Here is a 14,806-nt window from a genome sequence, read left to right as displayed (position 1 = left end):
ACTGGAAAAGAGAAAGAGGACACCTTCTAATGTGGATGGAAACGTTTTACATTTTGATCTAGGTTGTGGTTATATATAGATATGCAAAAGTTCAATAATCTATACACTTAAGATTTGTGCACTTTACTACATGAAAATTAGACTACAAACGTTTTTAAAGGTTTCTGTTTTCTTTCATTACCTACGTTGTACTGCCTACCTAATATACCAAACCACTCCTAAATTCTAGGTCCCCTGAATTCAAGGATCTATTCAGTCTCATCTAAAGTACAGTCCTTCTCTGTATGCTTGTTCTTTTCATTGAAGCAACATTGAACAGAATCAAAGGGGAAAACTAAACATTTATCCAAACTTCCCTTATTTCCTAATAGAAGAACTTTCCTAAGGAAAAATTGATAAGTAAAGATATTTCCCTAGCACTTCACTTGTCATTGTTCTCAAAGAAATTTTACCACTAATGGTGAGTTTAGACCAAAGATTTTCTCTTTTGATTTTTTATTTTTTATATAAAGCTATATTTTCCATTACATAATACTGTGTATTTATAAACTTATCCTGAGTTCAACATCCCTTTCCCATATGCCTCATTATTAGAATGTCCTGGAAGTGGGCAGTGCCTGAAAATTCAATAGCAATTGCCTCTCCTAATAAGCAATAGCTTGGTGCTGCCCTGATAACTAAATGTGAACCCACAACCATCTATTGCTCTATTACATCCTCCAGACCAGTGTCATCCAATAGAAATAGAATGCAAGCCACCTATATGATTGGAAACTTTCCAGTAGATATGTTAAAAAACTAAACAGATAAATTCATTTTAATGATATATTTTATTTAACATAATAGATCGAAAGTGTGATTTCAGTATGTAATCATTATAAAAAGTTATCAAGGAGTTTATTTACATTAGTTTTCATCTTAATTCTTCAAAGATCCAGTGTGTATTTTACACTTACATTGCACACTTACACTGTCTCAATTCGGATGATCACATTTCAAGTGCTTGATACCATATATGGCTAGTGACTACTGTATTGGATAGTTCAGCTCCCAATTACCTGGGCCACAACCAAGGTAACCCTTGAAATGAAACTCCAAATTCTGACTCATTAGTCTTGAAATAATATATACCTCCACCCCATATCTTTATAGCCCATAAAATTATATTTCTCTCACCTGGAAGTTCTAATTCACTAAACTATGTCCCTAGGGCTCCATCCACCAAGTCAAAGGTCAACATACTTGCATCTGTCTGAAACCTAACATACTTCCCACTTACACACTACAAAATCCGTCAGAACTGATCTTGTCATTTTGCCAAGGCCAACTCAACAAAATTTTTCACCTCCTACTCTCTTACAAAATGTGGTATATCAAAATTATCCTGTGAAAAGTAGCATGAAATTACTATGAATATATTCATAAATTCAATGTGCTAGGTCAACAAACATGTGAAATAGAATCTTCCAAGAAAGACATGAGGCAAGAAAACATGGCATAAGGGAAAACAAACTGGATTGGAGTTCAAGCTGGGATTTCAGTCCCAGCTTTGGCACCAGGTAGTTTTATGTTCTTGGGCAACATACAAACATTTCTGAGTCTCCAAAGTGTGATGTATTATATAAAGGCACTGGATTAAATGATTCCTAAGTCCCGCTCAATAGTACCAACTATTTTTGTAAAATAAAGAAGAAGGAGTTGGGAAATGAGGGTGAAGGAGGATAAATCCACTTGGGAAAGAGTTAAAATCTCCTCTACATATAGAATAGAAAGGAAGCAGTGGAGCTTGGAGTCCACACCAAATAATAACAACAACAATAGTAATAGTAATAATAATAAACACTCCAGTAAAAAATTCTTGGATCCTATTTCTCAATTCCTAATATTTCTTCAAGAGAAGGTTATTCTGCCCAAGGTTTTCTTCAGGGCAAATTTGACGTCCTTATTCCTCAGGCTATAGATTTTTTTTTTTTTTTTTTTTGTGGTACGCAGGCCTCTCCCTGTTGTGGCCTCTCCCGTTGCGGAGCACAGGCTCCGGATGCGCAGACTCAGCGGCCATGGCTCACGGGCCCAGCCGCTCCGCGGCATGTGGGATCTTCCCGGACCGGGGCACGAACCCGTGTCCCCTGCATCGGCAGGCGGACTCTCAACCACTGCGCCACCAGGGAAGCCCCCTCAGTCTATAGATTAATGAGTTGAACATGGGCACAACAATGGTATAGAATACGGAGGACGCTTTCCCCTGGTCAAGAGGTGAAATAGAAGGTGATTTGAGGTACATAAAAGCTCCTGACCCAAAGAAAAGAGAAACTGCAATTATGTGGGAACTGCAAGTACTGAAGGCTTTGGACCTTCCCTCAGTGGAGCTAACGTGGAAAATGCTGAAAAGAATGAAAACCATAAGAGAGAAAAATGGCAACAAAAGGCACCCCAATGCCAATAGTCACAGCAATAAAGACTAGTACGTTTATGTAAGAGCTATTGCAGGAGAGCTCAAGGAAAGGAATGATGTCACACATATAGTGATTGACAAGGTTGTCAGCACAAAAGGTCAGAAATACCATATTTCCTGTATGAGCCACAGCCCCAAAAACCCCCATCCCATAGACCCCCAACAAAAGGAATAAACACACCTGAGGAGACATAGTGACCGTGTACACCAGTGGTTTACAGATGGCGACATAGCGGTCATATGCCATCGCTGAGAGGATGAAGGATTCAGAAAAGGCAAAAAAACACAAGAAAAAGAGCTGAGTCATACACCCTGCATAGGAAATGATGTTCTTCTTTGGGACAAAACTTGTCAGCATTTTGGGGATGATGGCAGTAGAGAAACTAAAATCTGTGAAGGACAAGTTGAAGAGGAAAATGTACATGGGAATATGAAGGTGAGAATTCAGTGCAATCAAGGTTATCAATCCCAGGTTCCCCACTATGGTGACCATGTAGAAACCTAGAAACAAGAAGAAGAGCGGATCTGGAGTCCTGGCTGGTTTGTTAAGCCTGAGAGGATAAACTCTGTCACAGAGGAGATGTTATCTGCAGCCATTCTCCTCTAGGAGAATCTGTGAGGGAAAACGAAGAGTTGTTCAGAAAAAAAGAGGGAAAAAAAACCCTTCTTGAGAATGGCATTTGAACAGAGAGATTTTTGAACTTCAAGAAGATGGCATTTCATCATACCTGTGTCTCTCTTTTCATGGTCCCCAAGTACCTTGAACCATCCTAGTAACCTGTGGGTGAAATTTACCTCCAGAGTAAGGGTCCCTTCTGTGCACTTCCTCCATTCTACAGCCCTTGGTCAAGTATGTAAGCCCTTCTCTAGGGTGACTCTTGAGACGTGGAAGCCATTCAACCCTGCCTAGACCTTCCACCTTGGGGCCAGAACTCAGTAGAGCAAGAAGATGAGGTTGTGTGCCCAGGGTCTTTGGCTGGAATGGCTATGGAATTATTATGTGACAATAATAATGGAGTCATAATGTAAAGTTATTAATTAACTTTAAGAAAAAGGAACACTTACTGAGCACTAACTATGGGATAGGCATTGATCTAGATGCTGTGTGTCACTGTGATTATCCCCATATGACAGATGAGGACACTGGGTTTAAGTGACTTGTGCAAGTCCCAGTGCTTCTAAGTTGCAGCCAGAAGGTGAACTCAGGTAGTCTGGCTCAGAGTTTGAGCTTGTAACCACGCTGCCACAGCACAGACCAGGTCAGGCAAGCACTCACCCTCCTTCTGTTTGGAGTCACAGTGCTGTGCTCTGCTGGCTCTCATCCATCTCCTTCATGGAGACTCAAATGCCCTCGTGAAAAGAAGGTGAAAACTCGGAGCTCAGAGGCCTCTGCTTCTGCTTCTCTACTTTAAGGATCAAAACCTCTAGTTTATCTTGATTCTCTTGCTGAGCAGAAGAACAAGATCTCTGATTGTGGCTTTGCCCCAAGCCTCTGTCCAGCTTCCAGGGATGAAACAGCGTCCTTTCCTAATGCACATGGATAACAGGAGACTAAAGAGTTTTATTCTGGATTAGAGATCTCAGTTGACCTAGTTACAAGAGACTCCCTCAAGATCACTGCTCCAGAGACCACCTTCCCTAAGGAAGAAGAAATGTTTATTTACATCTTTGATAATGCTTGACACGGCTTTTAATTGCCTATTCCTTTACAGAGTTTACATTTTTTAAGCACATTTAAGGGCAAAGCGATGTGGGAAAAATAATTCTTGCTACTTTGTTTTGAGCACTTACTGTGTACCAAACACTGTGTCTGACCCAGGACCCTCATACAAAGGATCCAAAGCAATACACAAATAATTTTATCTCATTAATTCCTCACAACAACCTATTAATAGGCTAGACCTATTACTCCTTACTTTAAAAGGAGACACGCACACAGCTTGTAGGTTCCAGAATCTTAAGTCAGACTCTGGTCTGTCCAACTCTAAACTTCATAGGGGCCAGGGACGTTGCTGGGCTTCTTAAAGATACTTAATGTGCGTTACTGATGGCACCCGGTTTGTCTCTAGACATCAGTCCTGGCTACTGTAAATTGCACACGTTCTCAAATAGTTCTCAGGAAGGAACTTCATTCAAATAGGGACTAAAGAGGCAACTTGTGCTCTACACCTCTTACCAGGGGCTTTTATATATTAAGGACGACAGATTTCATAGCCAAGAAATAAATCTTGATGTGGGGAAATTTGAGGTTTGGTGTGCTGGTGGATTAGAGAGGTTTTTGGTCCTGGGTTAATGGCAGAAGTCCTCCTACAAAAGTTATGAAATCAAAATATAAAGGCAGAAGTCTGTCTCCTTCAAGCAAGTCTAACTAAAATCACTGCAGTCAGGCCTGGTATGTTTATGAGTTTGTGTACATACATCAGTGAGGACCTACTTACCCTCAGCTAAGACTCCGCAGTGATGGTGCCTCATCTTTTTGATATACATTTAGAATTTTCCATGTCCCAAAGTAACCCTAAGGAATCTCAGTCCCACTGCACAAAAGTTAAAAATTAAGAAAGATAATTCATTAAAATGAAATTAAAATAGGCTCTCCTTGAGTTCCAAGTACAAAGAAGACTTTAGGGGGTTCTCAGAAAGCTCTTAGGGGATTTTGTTACTTCAGAGACAGTTGCCAGGGCAACCCTATTTCCAAATGCATCTTAAGCAGGTTTCTCTAAAGCCATGTTACCTGATGCCTTGCTCCAGTACAAGCAGAAAGCGAAAGCAAAAGCAAAAAAATAACCTGTTTTGTTTTTCTATTTGTATAGTACTGTCACCTGTCCAAAACTTGAATCTCTGAGAAATGACTTTCATCTATTTATTTCTAACTTAAATTATATATTATACATAAAACATTACAGGGCATGTGAAGATTTACATATGATAAAATGTCTTTGTGAATACGTCTCATGCATGTGCCTTAGCTGTCAGACTTCTGGTAGTCCATCGGAGTTGTACAAGTATGGTCCCAAACCAATCCCTACCTATCATAGGATTCCCAGCTTCGATAAGAAGCACAAACCTGACCAGAAAGAAAAGATGGCGTCTGAGAGGGCTTCATGTGAAATAGTCTCCATTAGCTCCTGAGAAAGTAGATAGAATTAAATTCATCTTTCAGTAGTCATATGGGCCTGTATAATAGTTAATGTTAAATTGTTTTTAATAAATGTATTTGACGATGTAATATGTGAGGTTCAGGGATGCAAGAAAACATGATGCATGCCAGAAGGAAGCTTACAGTCTACTAGTGCCATCGCCCTTATAAGCTCTTCTTCCTATGTCTGTCCCTTGGTATTTTACATTTCCCAGGGTTCAGTTCTTAACCTTTCCTACTGTTTTGTTTTCTTAAATTCTCTATGAGCTCATTTGTTTCATGGTTTCAACAGTCCCTCCATGTAAATGGCTCTCAAATTTGTGTCTTTAGTTTTCAATTCTCTATTAAGTTCCTTTCCTGTGTATCCAAACTTTTTCTGGATATTTCCAAGAGGCCGTCCTGTGGTCATCCCTGAACTCACTGAGAACAAGGATGAACACATTTTCCTTTCTCCAAAAGTAGCTGTCTTTTCAACCGCTCCATTATTTATCTGGGTATCACCAATGGTTAGGAAGTAGAAAGTAGAATTCATAAGGCTAGATTCTAAGTCCTGGTTTTCTAGGACAGTCCCAATTTGTGCTTATTGTCCCAGAAAAATTAGTAGTTTTCTTTCACTCTGAAATATATCCTAGTTGAATGAGAAGTAATCAGAGCATGAATTTTGGAATCTGGTAGACCTCAGCACAAACCCTGGTTTTACTACCTAGTAGCTATGTGATCCTGAGAAATTTGTTTAGCCTTTCTGTGAGTTTCCAAACTTTTATCTTAAAATTAGTAAAATAACCACAACTCAAAGTGTTGTTTTAATGAGTAAATGATGCACCTTCTGGCACAAAGAAGATACAAAAAGAAGCTAATTCATTATTATTATTATTAAAAAACAATTTATATATTATATGTTACTTTATTAAATAAATAAAATTTATCATAATAATAGTAATAACTATATCTTTGGGTGAAATTGGTTTCAGAATAGGCTAGAACAGAAGGCAGAGAAATCAATTTTAAAACTTTACACAAGCAGTAGAAACAGAAAAAGATGAACAGGGCCACATATTATGATATTATGATGAAATGCCAAACAGGATTTAGTGTCTCTATGGCTTGAGAGAGAACAACAGAGAGGAAGAGGCACAAATCATATTTGATTAAGTTTTCAAGCTCAGGGAAACAGGAAATGGAAAAATAAGGAAACAGCAAAAAGAAAGTAGAAAATAATTGAAACTCAGATTGAATGAAAGGGATTAAGATACAATTCGGGGAATCATCTGAATAGAGATGATTACAGATAAATGGGAAAATTGCTTCAAGGAGGGGAGTTGAAAGACAACAGCAAATTAAATACAACCTTCCAAAAGTGCCAACACACAGATAATGGGAAAAGAAAATTGACCAGGGAAATGTCAAAATAAGGCAAACTTAGTGGTTAAGAGCAAGAACTGGAGAAAACAAACCTAGAATTAAACCCCAACCGTATTCTTTATGTCCTGGCAAACCTGAGTAAGTCACTTAACCTAATTAAGACTCAGCGTCCCAATCTAAAAAACGGGATAACAATACCAAACTTGCAGATATTTGTGATGGTTAAATTTTACTCCAGTGAATATTCACTTAGTAAATATTAGCTGAGTCTATAAAATGTCACATAGGCCAAAAGTAGGGAAAATGTCAAGAGTAAGGGATAAATAATGTTACCAAAGTCCAAGGGGGAAAAAAACTCGAAAAATAACCTTGAACTAAGTCGTTCTCTTGCAAGTATATTCCCTTATTTTTCCATATAACTTTTACTATCTTTAGTCTGCTGATACAGCTTACTATTCATTGGTTTTTTCAAGACTGTATTCCATAAACCCCATATTCCATAAAAGCTTCTTCAGGGAAAATTCTTAATCCTATAGCTTTGTGGTACACTAACACTCAGTACCTACCTATCAGTGATGAATACATTATAGATGTTCCTTATTACCGTACCCTACCCCCTTCTTATTTTTCCGTTTCCATCATCCTGCTCCTGTTTCCCTGAGCTTGAAAACTTAATCAAATATGATTTGTGCCTCTCCTCTCTGTTGTTCTCTCTCAAGCCATAGAGATACTAAATCCTGTTTGGCATTTCGTCATAATATCATAATATGTGGCCCTGTTTATCTTTTTCTGTTTCTACTGCTTGTGTAAAGTTTTAGAATTGATTTCTCTGCCTTATGTCCTAACCCATTCTGAAACCAGTTTCATTAGTTATTACTATTACTATAATAAATTTTATTTATTTAATAAAATAATATATACCATGAATTGTTTTTTAATAATAATGGTAGAATTTGCTGAAAGTAATGCATTTTAACAATTTATTTCTTACAAGTACTGCATTTATATTTTAGAAAAATTATAGGATATATATTAACATAAAGTAGAAAATAAAAGCCATCCACTCATAAATAATCACTGTTAATATTTCGGTGCATGATGTTTGATGTTAGATCATATTATATATACTACCTTGAAGCATTTTCATCGGGTCATTTGTAGAGATGTGGATGGACCTAGAGTCTGTCATACAGAGTGAAGTAAGCCAGAAAGAGAAAAACAAATATCGTATATTAATGCATATATGTGGAATCTAGAAAAAAGGTACAGATGAACCTATTTGTAGGGCAAGAATAGAGACATAAATGTAAAGAATGGACATGTGGACACGGGGTGGGGGTGGGATGAATTGGGAGGTTAGGTTTGACATAAATACACTAGCATGTATAAAATAGACAGCTAGTGGGAACCTGCTGTATAGCCCAGGGAGCTCAGCTCAGTGCTCTGTGATGACCTAGATGGGTGGGATGGGGGTGGGTGGGAGGGAGGTCAAGAGGGAGGGGATATAGGTATAAATATAGTTGATTCACTTCATTGTACAGCAGAAATTTTTTATCTCTAAAAGTACTATTTCATTCTTTTTTGTATTTTCCATTTTTCTTTTCATTATATTCACATTTTCATTTAAATCCTTGAATAACTTAATAATAGTTGTTTTAAAATTCTTGTCTTAATTTCATCAGATGTGATATTTCTATTTATACATATTTTCTCCTGCTTTTCTTACACATTTTCTTGCTTATCTGAATGTCTAGTAATTTTGATAGGATGCTGTACATTGTTGACTCTCTTAATTGTTTTTTGTTTCTTTAGAATATTTTAAAGTTTGTTTTGGCAGCCAGTTAAACTACTCGTAGATTGTCTTGGTGTTTTTGAGGTTTATTTGAGTTTCGTTAGTGCATATGAAGTATAGCTTTTATTCTAGAACTAATTTAGCCCTAATGTTAAGACATAAACCTTGTCTCTCTAGGGACTGCTACAGGTGTTCAAGGAGATCTCCTCACTGGCTGGATGGAACACAAACATCACACAGTCCTGTATAAGCTCTGATAATTATTTAACTTAAACTTTCCAAAGATTTATACTTTGCCCAGCTTCATTGAGTTTTATGTTAGAAATGCATAGCTTATGCATTTGTCAAAGCTTAGACAAAGACACAAGGACCCATATACAAATTCCTGGAGTTCTTTCTCTGTGGCTTCAATATACTTTACTACCCATTCCACCTACTTCAGCCTCCCAAAACTCTAGTCTGCTTCTTCTCAACTCACAAAAAAATGCTGTGCTCTGTTGGCATATATCTTCTTTGGGCTATGATATAGAAAGTCTCTCCTGACAAAGAGTCAGGGTGAATATAGGACTCACCTCATATGTTCCTCTTCTGTCTTAGGTCATAATTCAGCATCACCTGTTGTCCAATGTCTAAAAACAATTATTTTATATACTTTGTCCAGTTTTTAAATGTTTACAGTGGATGGCTTATGGAAAGAACACAATTCAGTCCATAGCACATGCCCACGATGAATGAATCCTATTACATTCTATCAAAATGAGCTAAAACACATTTTCAAATGATACAAGGTATGAAAGAGTAACAAAACTCAGAATTAGAAAAAATCAATAATTACATAATAACTCAGGAAATTACTAGAAATAAAAGAAAAAATGATTTAGGAAATTAAACTGAATTAGAAATAATAGAAGAGCAACTAAACACAACAGATAATACTTTAAGAAATTAGAAGGTGAGAAAAACAGATGAAAAGAAGAAGAAAAAATAAACTAAGAGAATGAATGGGAAGTAACAGATGCAGACACAAGGCAAAGAAGATCTTATCTATGGTGATTAGGAGCCACAACGGAGAAAACCAAAGCAAGGGAACAGAACAAATAATAAAAAATATAATTCAAGAAATTTTTCCCAGTTAAATATACATATTTATATATATATTTGATATATTGAAAAGGAACAGCACACCTAAGAAAATTGTTGAAGAATGAATATGGAAACATATCCTAGTAAAATTATTAAGAACCACGTAATACAAATTTTTGAGTACTTTTTCAAAAGACCTAGAAACAGTAACCCAGAAGCAATGAACCCTTATAGCACCTAATCTTTGGCCTTCAAATGCCATTTCAGCACTAAAAGTAACCAAGTTTCTTGGAGAAATTGTTAATTCCTGGTCTGAAGAAAGAAATGTATGAGAGGAGCTTAGAACATCTTGTCCTATCAGATAGTAATTAATATTAGAGGCTAATAGCACTGTGTCCAAAAGACTAAAGAGACAAACTGAAGAGAATACCGCAGGCCAAAGATAAAAAATTTTGTGCAACAAAAGGATAAAAATTGCAATGGACTGGAAAACATAAAATATGATTAAATTAGTGAGAGTATAAAGATACTAAAGAAAAATAACTAATCATCTTTGGAGGATAATAAGAAACCAAATTATTATTTTGAAAATTAGAAAATGAAGGTGATGTGTTTTTATCTGAACTGTGCTGGTGGACACACAAATTGATGCATGTGATAAAATTGTATTGAAGTAAATGGACACACACACAAATGAGTATAAATAACACTGGAGAAATCTGAATAAGATCAGTGGATTATCTATGGCAACATGCAATATCCCGCATGTGATTGTACTATAATTTTGCAAAATGTTACCATTGGGGAAACTGCATAAAGGGTACACAGGATCTTTCTGTATTATTTCTTGTACCACCATGTGAATCTACAATTAACTCAAAAGAAAAAGTTTAATTTAAAATCTGCATTAGCAACATTTTCACAGATGATATATTACGAATGTATTCTTGAGAAGTACATATTCTTATAAACATATTTCCCTTATGAATGAGAATATATGGGTGAAGGGTTCTCATAAGTCTATCATCTTGTGCCCCTCAACCTCCTGCCATTCTTTACTCTCAGTCTACAGGTGGAGGAGCAGGGTGACAAATTTAGCTACTGTTATTACTATTATAGGAATCAAATGAGACAGTGTATTTGAAAGTACTTACATTAAAAGCAGGTTACAAAATGTTTTTTTAAAAAATACATATATGCTCATACACATGTAAATACATATATGCATTGAAAAAATCTAAAATGACGCTCATGATGACTATCTCCAAGGAGCAAGAAAATGGTATTTTATTTTTGCTTATTCGTATTTCTGATTTTCTACAGTGCACTTATACTGCCTTGGTAAATTTTTTGCATGCAGCTGAAATTGGCAATAAAATCTATCCTCTATGTCCAAAAATTCAATAAATTAAGTTTACTGAACAATAATAAAGTGCTACACATAAAATAACCTACAGCAAAGCAGCATAGTTTTGTGAAAACAAAACAGACTGGTGATCAGAAGTCCTAGGTTTTAGACCCAGTTCTGTGTCTTGCTAGTTTTATGACTTTGGGTAGTTTTACTTTTAGAGCTTCAGTTTTCTAGAGAAGCGGAAGATAATATAGCATTCCTCATTTTTATATGCTATGCACAAGCTAACACATCAAGTATAAAGCACATTCAACCACAACATTGCTTAGAGCTATAGGTGTGCAGATTTACAAGGCTACACACTTGGGCCAAGGGAAGGAGCTCATGATCAGAAGAAAGCACTTTCAGTTCCAAATACTTGATAATTAGGAAGCCTCGGGAAAGTCACTTAGTGTCTGGCACTTCAGTTTTCTCAGTAAGAACATGGGAATAAAAATTCTACTCAGATACATTTATCCACATACCCAAAACTTCTGGGAGGAGTTAATGAGATTGACGTTTGAAGAGCATTATAAAAAAGTTAGTAAGCAATTAAAATAGTGCAAATTTAGGATTTTAGCTTAAGGAATACATGTTAGAGAAGGGATATCTATAGGTATCATATTCAGCAATGATAATCCTTGCTTCTTACGACTTGTCTGTAATTTGAGTACTTTTGTCATTAAGGAGATAATGCAGCCATGGTTTGATATTATGATCTGAAAATAGAACTAACAATAATAATAGTGAACGTGGCTATTGAGCACTTTCTCTGGACTATACTAGGTGCCAGGGCCCAGCCTTCACCACAGATGAATTCCTCAGAACCTCTGTGGGCGTAAGGTAGACATCAGTACTTTTTAAATGATTCCAGGTAATCATAATATACGAGTAATGTTGAGAACCATTGCCTTAGGGCCTGAAGTACGATAAAAAGCTAAGAACAAATTCCAGACGCCTAATGACAACTCACATTTTTATAGGAAATGACTTCTTGAAAAAAAATTTCTAAATATGCATTTCCCCATATTGATTGTACAACCACCTTAGGGATTGATACCACTAATTTCTTCATCTTTCAGATACAGAAATTGACTTGTAACTCAATGATACTGTTGTAACTACCAAATCACCCCAACACTGCATCAATTTGAGATAAGTATTCATATGTTCACATTCAGTGAATATTTAGGACTTGCATAGATGACAGGGGAATTTCATTTCTGTATCAAAATGCATCTCCAACTACAAAATATGGAGTATACTGCTCATTGCTTATAGAATTGAGGTTCTCAGACTGGAGCATGCATCAGCATCACCTGGAGACAATAGAAAACATTGCTGGGCCCCATCCCCACAGTTTCTGAGTTGGTAGGTCTTGGGTGAGGTCTGACAATTTGCATCTCTAACATCTTCAAGTGATGCCAGTGGTGCTGGTCCAGGGACTACACTTTAAGAACCACCGCTGTAGAATATTTGAGAAACATGAAAATGGTAAAAGGTTCAGATCTTTCCCCCCTTTTCCTCTCATCTCCATGACCTTTGAAATACCCAGGGTCTGGTCTTCCTCCCCAAATAAACAGCAGGATGAGGGGTACTTCATCAGGAAGCATACCAGGATCACTCAGCTGGCCCCAGATACTCAAAACTAGCTTCACCAAGCAGTGCAAGATGCAGCCTTTCATGGAGTTCTTCTCTCCCAGTGCCACAGGGCTCCCAACCAGAGGAGAATGGCCGGAGAAAATCACTCTACAGTGACAGAGTTCATTCTTGGGGGTTTAACAAATTGGCCAGAGCTCCAGCTCCCCCTCTTCCTTGGGATCTACTTGGTTACCATGATAGGGAACCTGGGTGTGATAACACTGATTTGCCTGAATCCTCAGCTTCACACCCCCATGTACTATTTCCTCAGCAACCTGTCTCTTGTGGATCTCTGCTACTCCTCCATCATTACCCCTAAGATGCTGGTGAACTTTGTGACAGAGAAGAACGTCATCTCCTATTCAGGGTGCATGTCCCAGCTCTACTTCTTCGTTGCGTTTGTCATTGCTGAGTGTTACACGGTGACAGTGATGGCCTATGACCGCTGTGTCGCCATCTGCAGACCTTTGCTTTACAACATCATCATGACTTATCAAGTCTGCTTCCTGCTGGTGGCTGGGGTCTCTGCCATGGGGCTCATGGGCTCAACCATAGAGACTGGCCTCATGTTGAAACTGCCCTACTGTGAGCTCCTCATCATTCATTGCTTCTGTGACATTATCGCCCTCATGAAGCTCTCCTGTTCTAGCACCTATCATATTGAGATGACAGTCTTCTTTTTGGCTGGATTCAACATTGTACTTAACGGACTAACAATCTTTGTTTCCTATACCTTCATCCTATCCAGCATCCTCCACGTCAGCACCACAGGGGGAAGGTCCAAAGCCGTCAGCACCTGCAGCTCCCACCTTGCCGCAGTGGGGAAGTTCAATGGAACGACCGCATTCATGTACTTGAAACGCTCCACAGCCAGTTCCCCGGCCCAGGGGAAAGTGGCCTCCATGTTCTACACCACAGTGATCCCATGCTGAACCCCCTAATCTGCAGCTTGAGGAATACTCAAGCTGTAGATTAAAACGCTGAGGGGAAAATTGTTTTGATGCAAATGTTATTATTCTTTCTCAATTTTAAAAATAAGTTGTTATGAATACCAGAGGGAAGCCCTCTGAATGCTCGCCCACCCGTGATGGGAAACAATCCCGTCTCTGCGTGGCTGGGTGACTGCCTCCTTCCCTCTTCCTTCCCGCCCTCTCTCTACTCTCATTTCTGTTTGAAACCAGCTGATTTCAAGTTTATGTTTTCTCTCATTAGGAAACATTTTCTCTACCCTGAGCCCTTAGGTAAACTCTACTATCTTAATTGTAATTTAACATAAATTTTAAACTTTCACAGACTCACACATAGAGAAAACAAACTAGTGATTACCACCAGGGAGAGTAAAAGGGAAAAGGCAAGATAAGGGTAGGGGATTGAGAGACACAAACTACTATGTATAAAATGGATAGGCAGCAAGGATGTATTGTACAGTACAGGGAAATACAGCCATTATTTTATAGTGACTTTAAATGGAGTACACTATAAGAATATTGAATCACTTTGTTGTACATCTGAAACAAATATAATACTGTAAATCAACTACACGTCAATAAAAAATTAAACTTTCAGCAGTGAGTTTGAAAGTCATTCACTTTTTTATTACCCTCTATGTAGAAAATATTACTCTACTTAGTTCCTACTTTTTGCACTTAGGAGGACACAAGGCAGAGAGGGGTGGATTGAAAGTCACCAAGAAGTGATGCCCAGAGCCTTTCTCATCTAGAATTTTTCCTGTCTTCTCTTTCACTCTTCTCTGATTCCTACTGAAGGACTTCTACTTGATCCCTTTATGTGACTGTCTTAGTAACAATAATAATAATGCCAGCCACTACCATGTTTTTGGAGGCTTACTCTGAGCCATGTAACTCTTCTAAATGCTTTATATGGCTTATTTCAATTACACTTCACAACAGTTAGGTACTATTGTTTTCCCCATTTCACTATGGAAACTTG

General features: G+C 37.6%; 2 protein-coding genes across 2 annotated transcripts; one reads left to right on the top strand and one right to left on the bottom strand.

The window, feature by feature from the left end:
• Window positions 1-1,890: 1,890 nt before the first annotated feature.
• OR8B12 (olfactory receptor family 8 subfamily B member 12) lies at window positions 1,891-3,049 on the bottom strand. Its single transcript, XM_024131338.1, is given in 4 exon segments — window positions 1,891-1,948; window positions 2,163-2,398; window positions 2,400-2,977; window positions 2,980-3,049. Coding segments are annotated over 4 exon segments (942 nt in total).
• A 9,890-nt stretch (window positions 3,050-12,939) lies between these two features.
• Window positions 12,940-13,809, top strand: OR8A1 (olfactory receptor family 8 subfamily A member 1). The gene has a single exon (XM_024131354.2). It carries the CDS (start codon window positions 12,946-12,948, stop codon window positions 13,786-13,788), a length of 843 nt encoding a protein of 280 aa, XP_023987122.1. The 5' UTR covers window positions 12,940-12,945; the 3' UTR covers window positions 13,789-13,809.
• The last annotated feature ends 997 nt before the right edge of the window (window positions 13,810-14,806 follow it).

This window comes from Physeter macrocephalus, chromosome 16 (assembly GCF_002837175.3).
Source record: "Physeter macrocephalus isolate SW-GA chromosome 16, ASM283717v5, whole genome shotgun sequence".
NCBI lineage: Eukaryota > Metazoa > Chordata > Mammalia > Artiodactyla > Physeteridae > Physeter > Physeter macrocephalus.
The sequence above is the reverse complement of the archived record's forward strand: the minus strand, read 5'-3'. Positions and strand labels throughout refer to the sequence as shown.

What these genes read in the sequence shown, in the direction of transcription:
- OR8A1 (XM_024131354.2), top strand. Translation starts at nt 12,946, where the DNA reads ATGGCCGGAGAAAATCACTCTACAGTGACAGAGTTCATTCTTGGGGGT.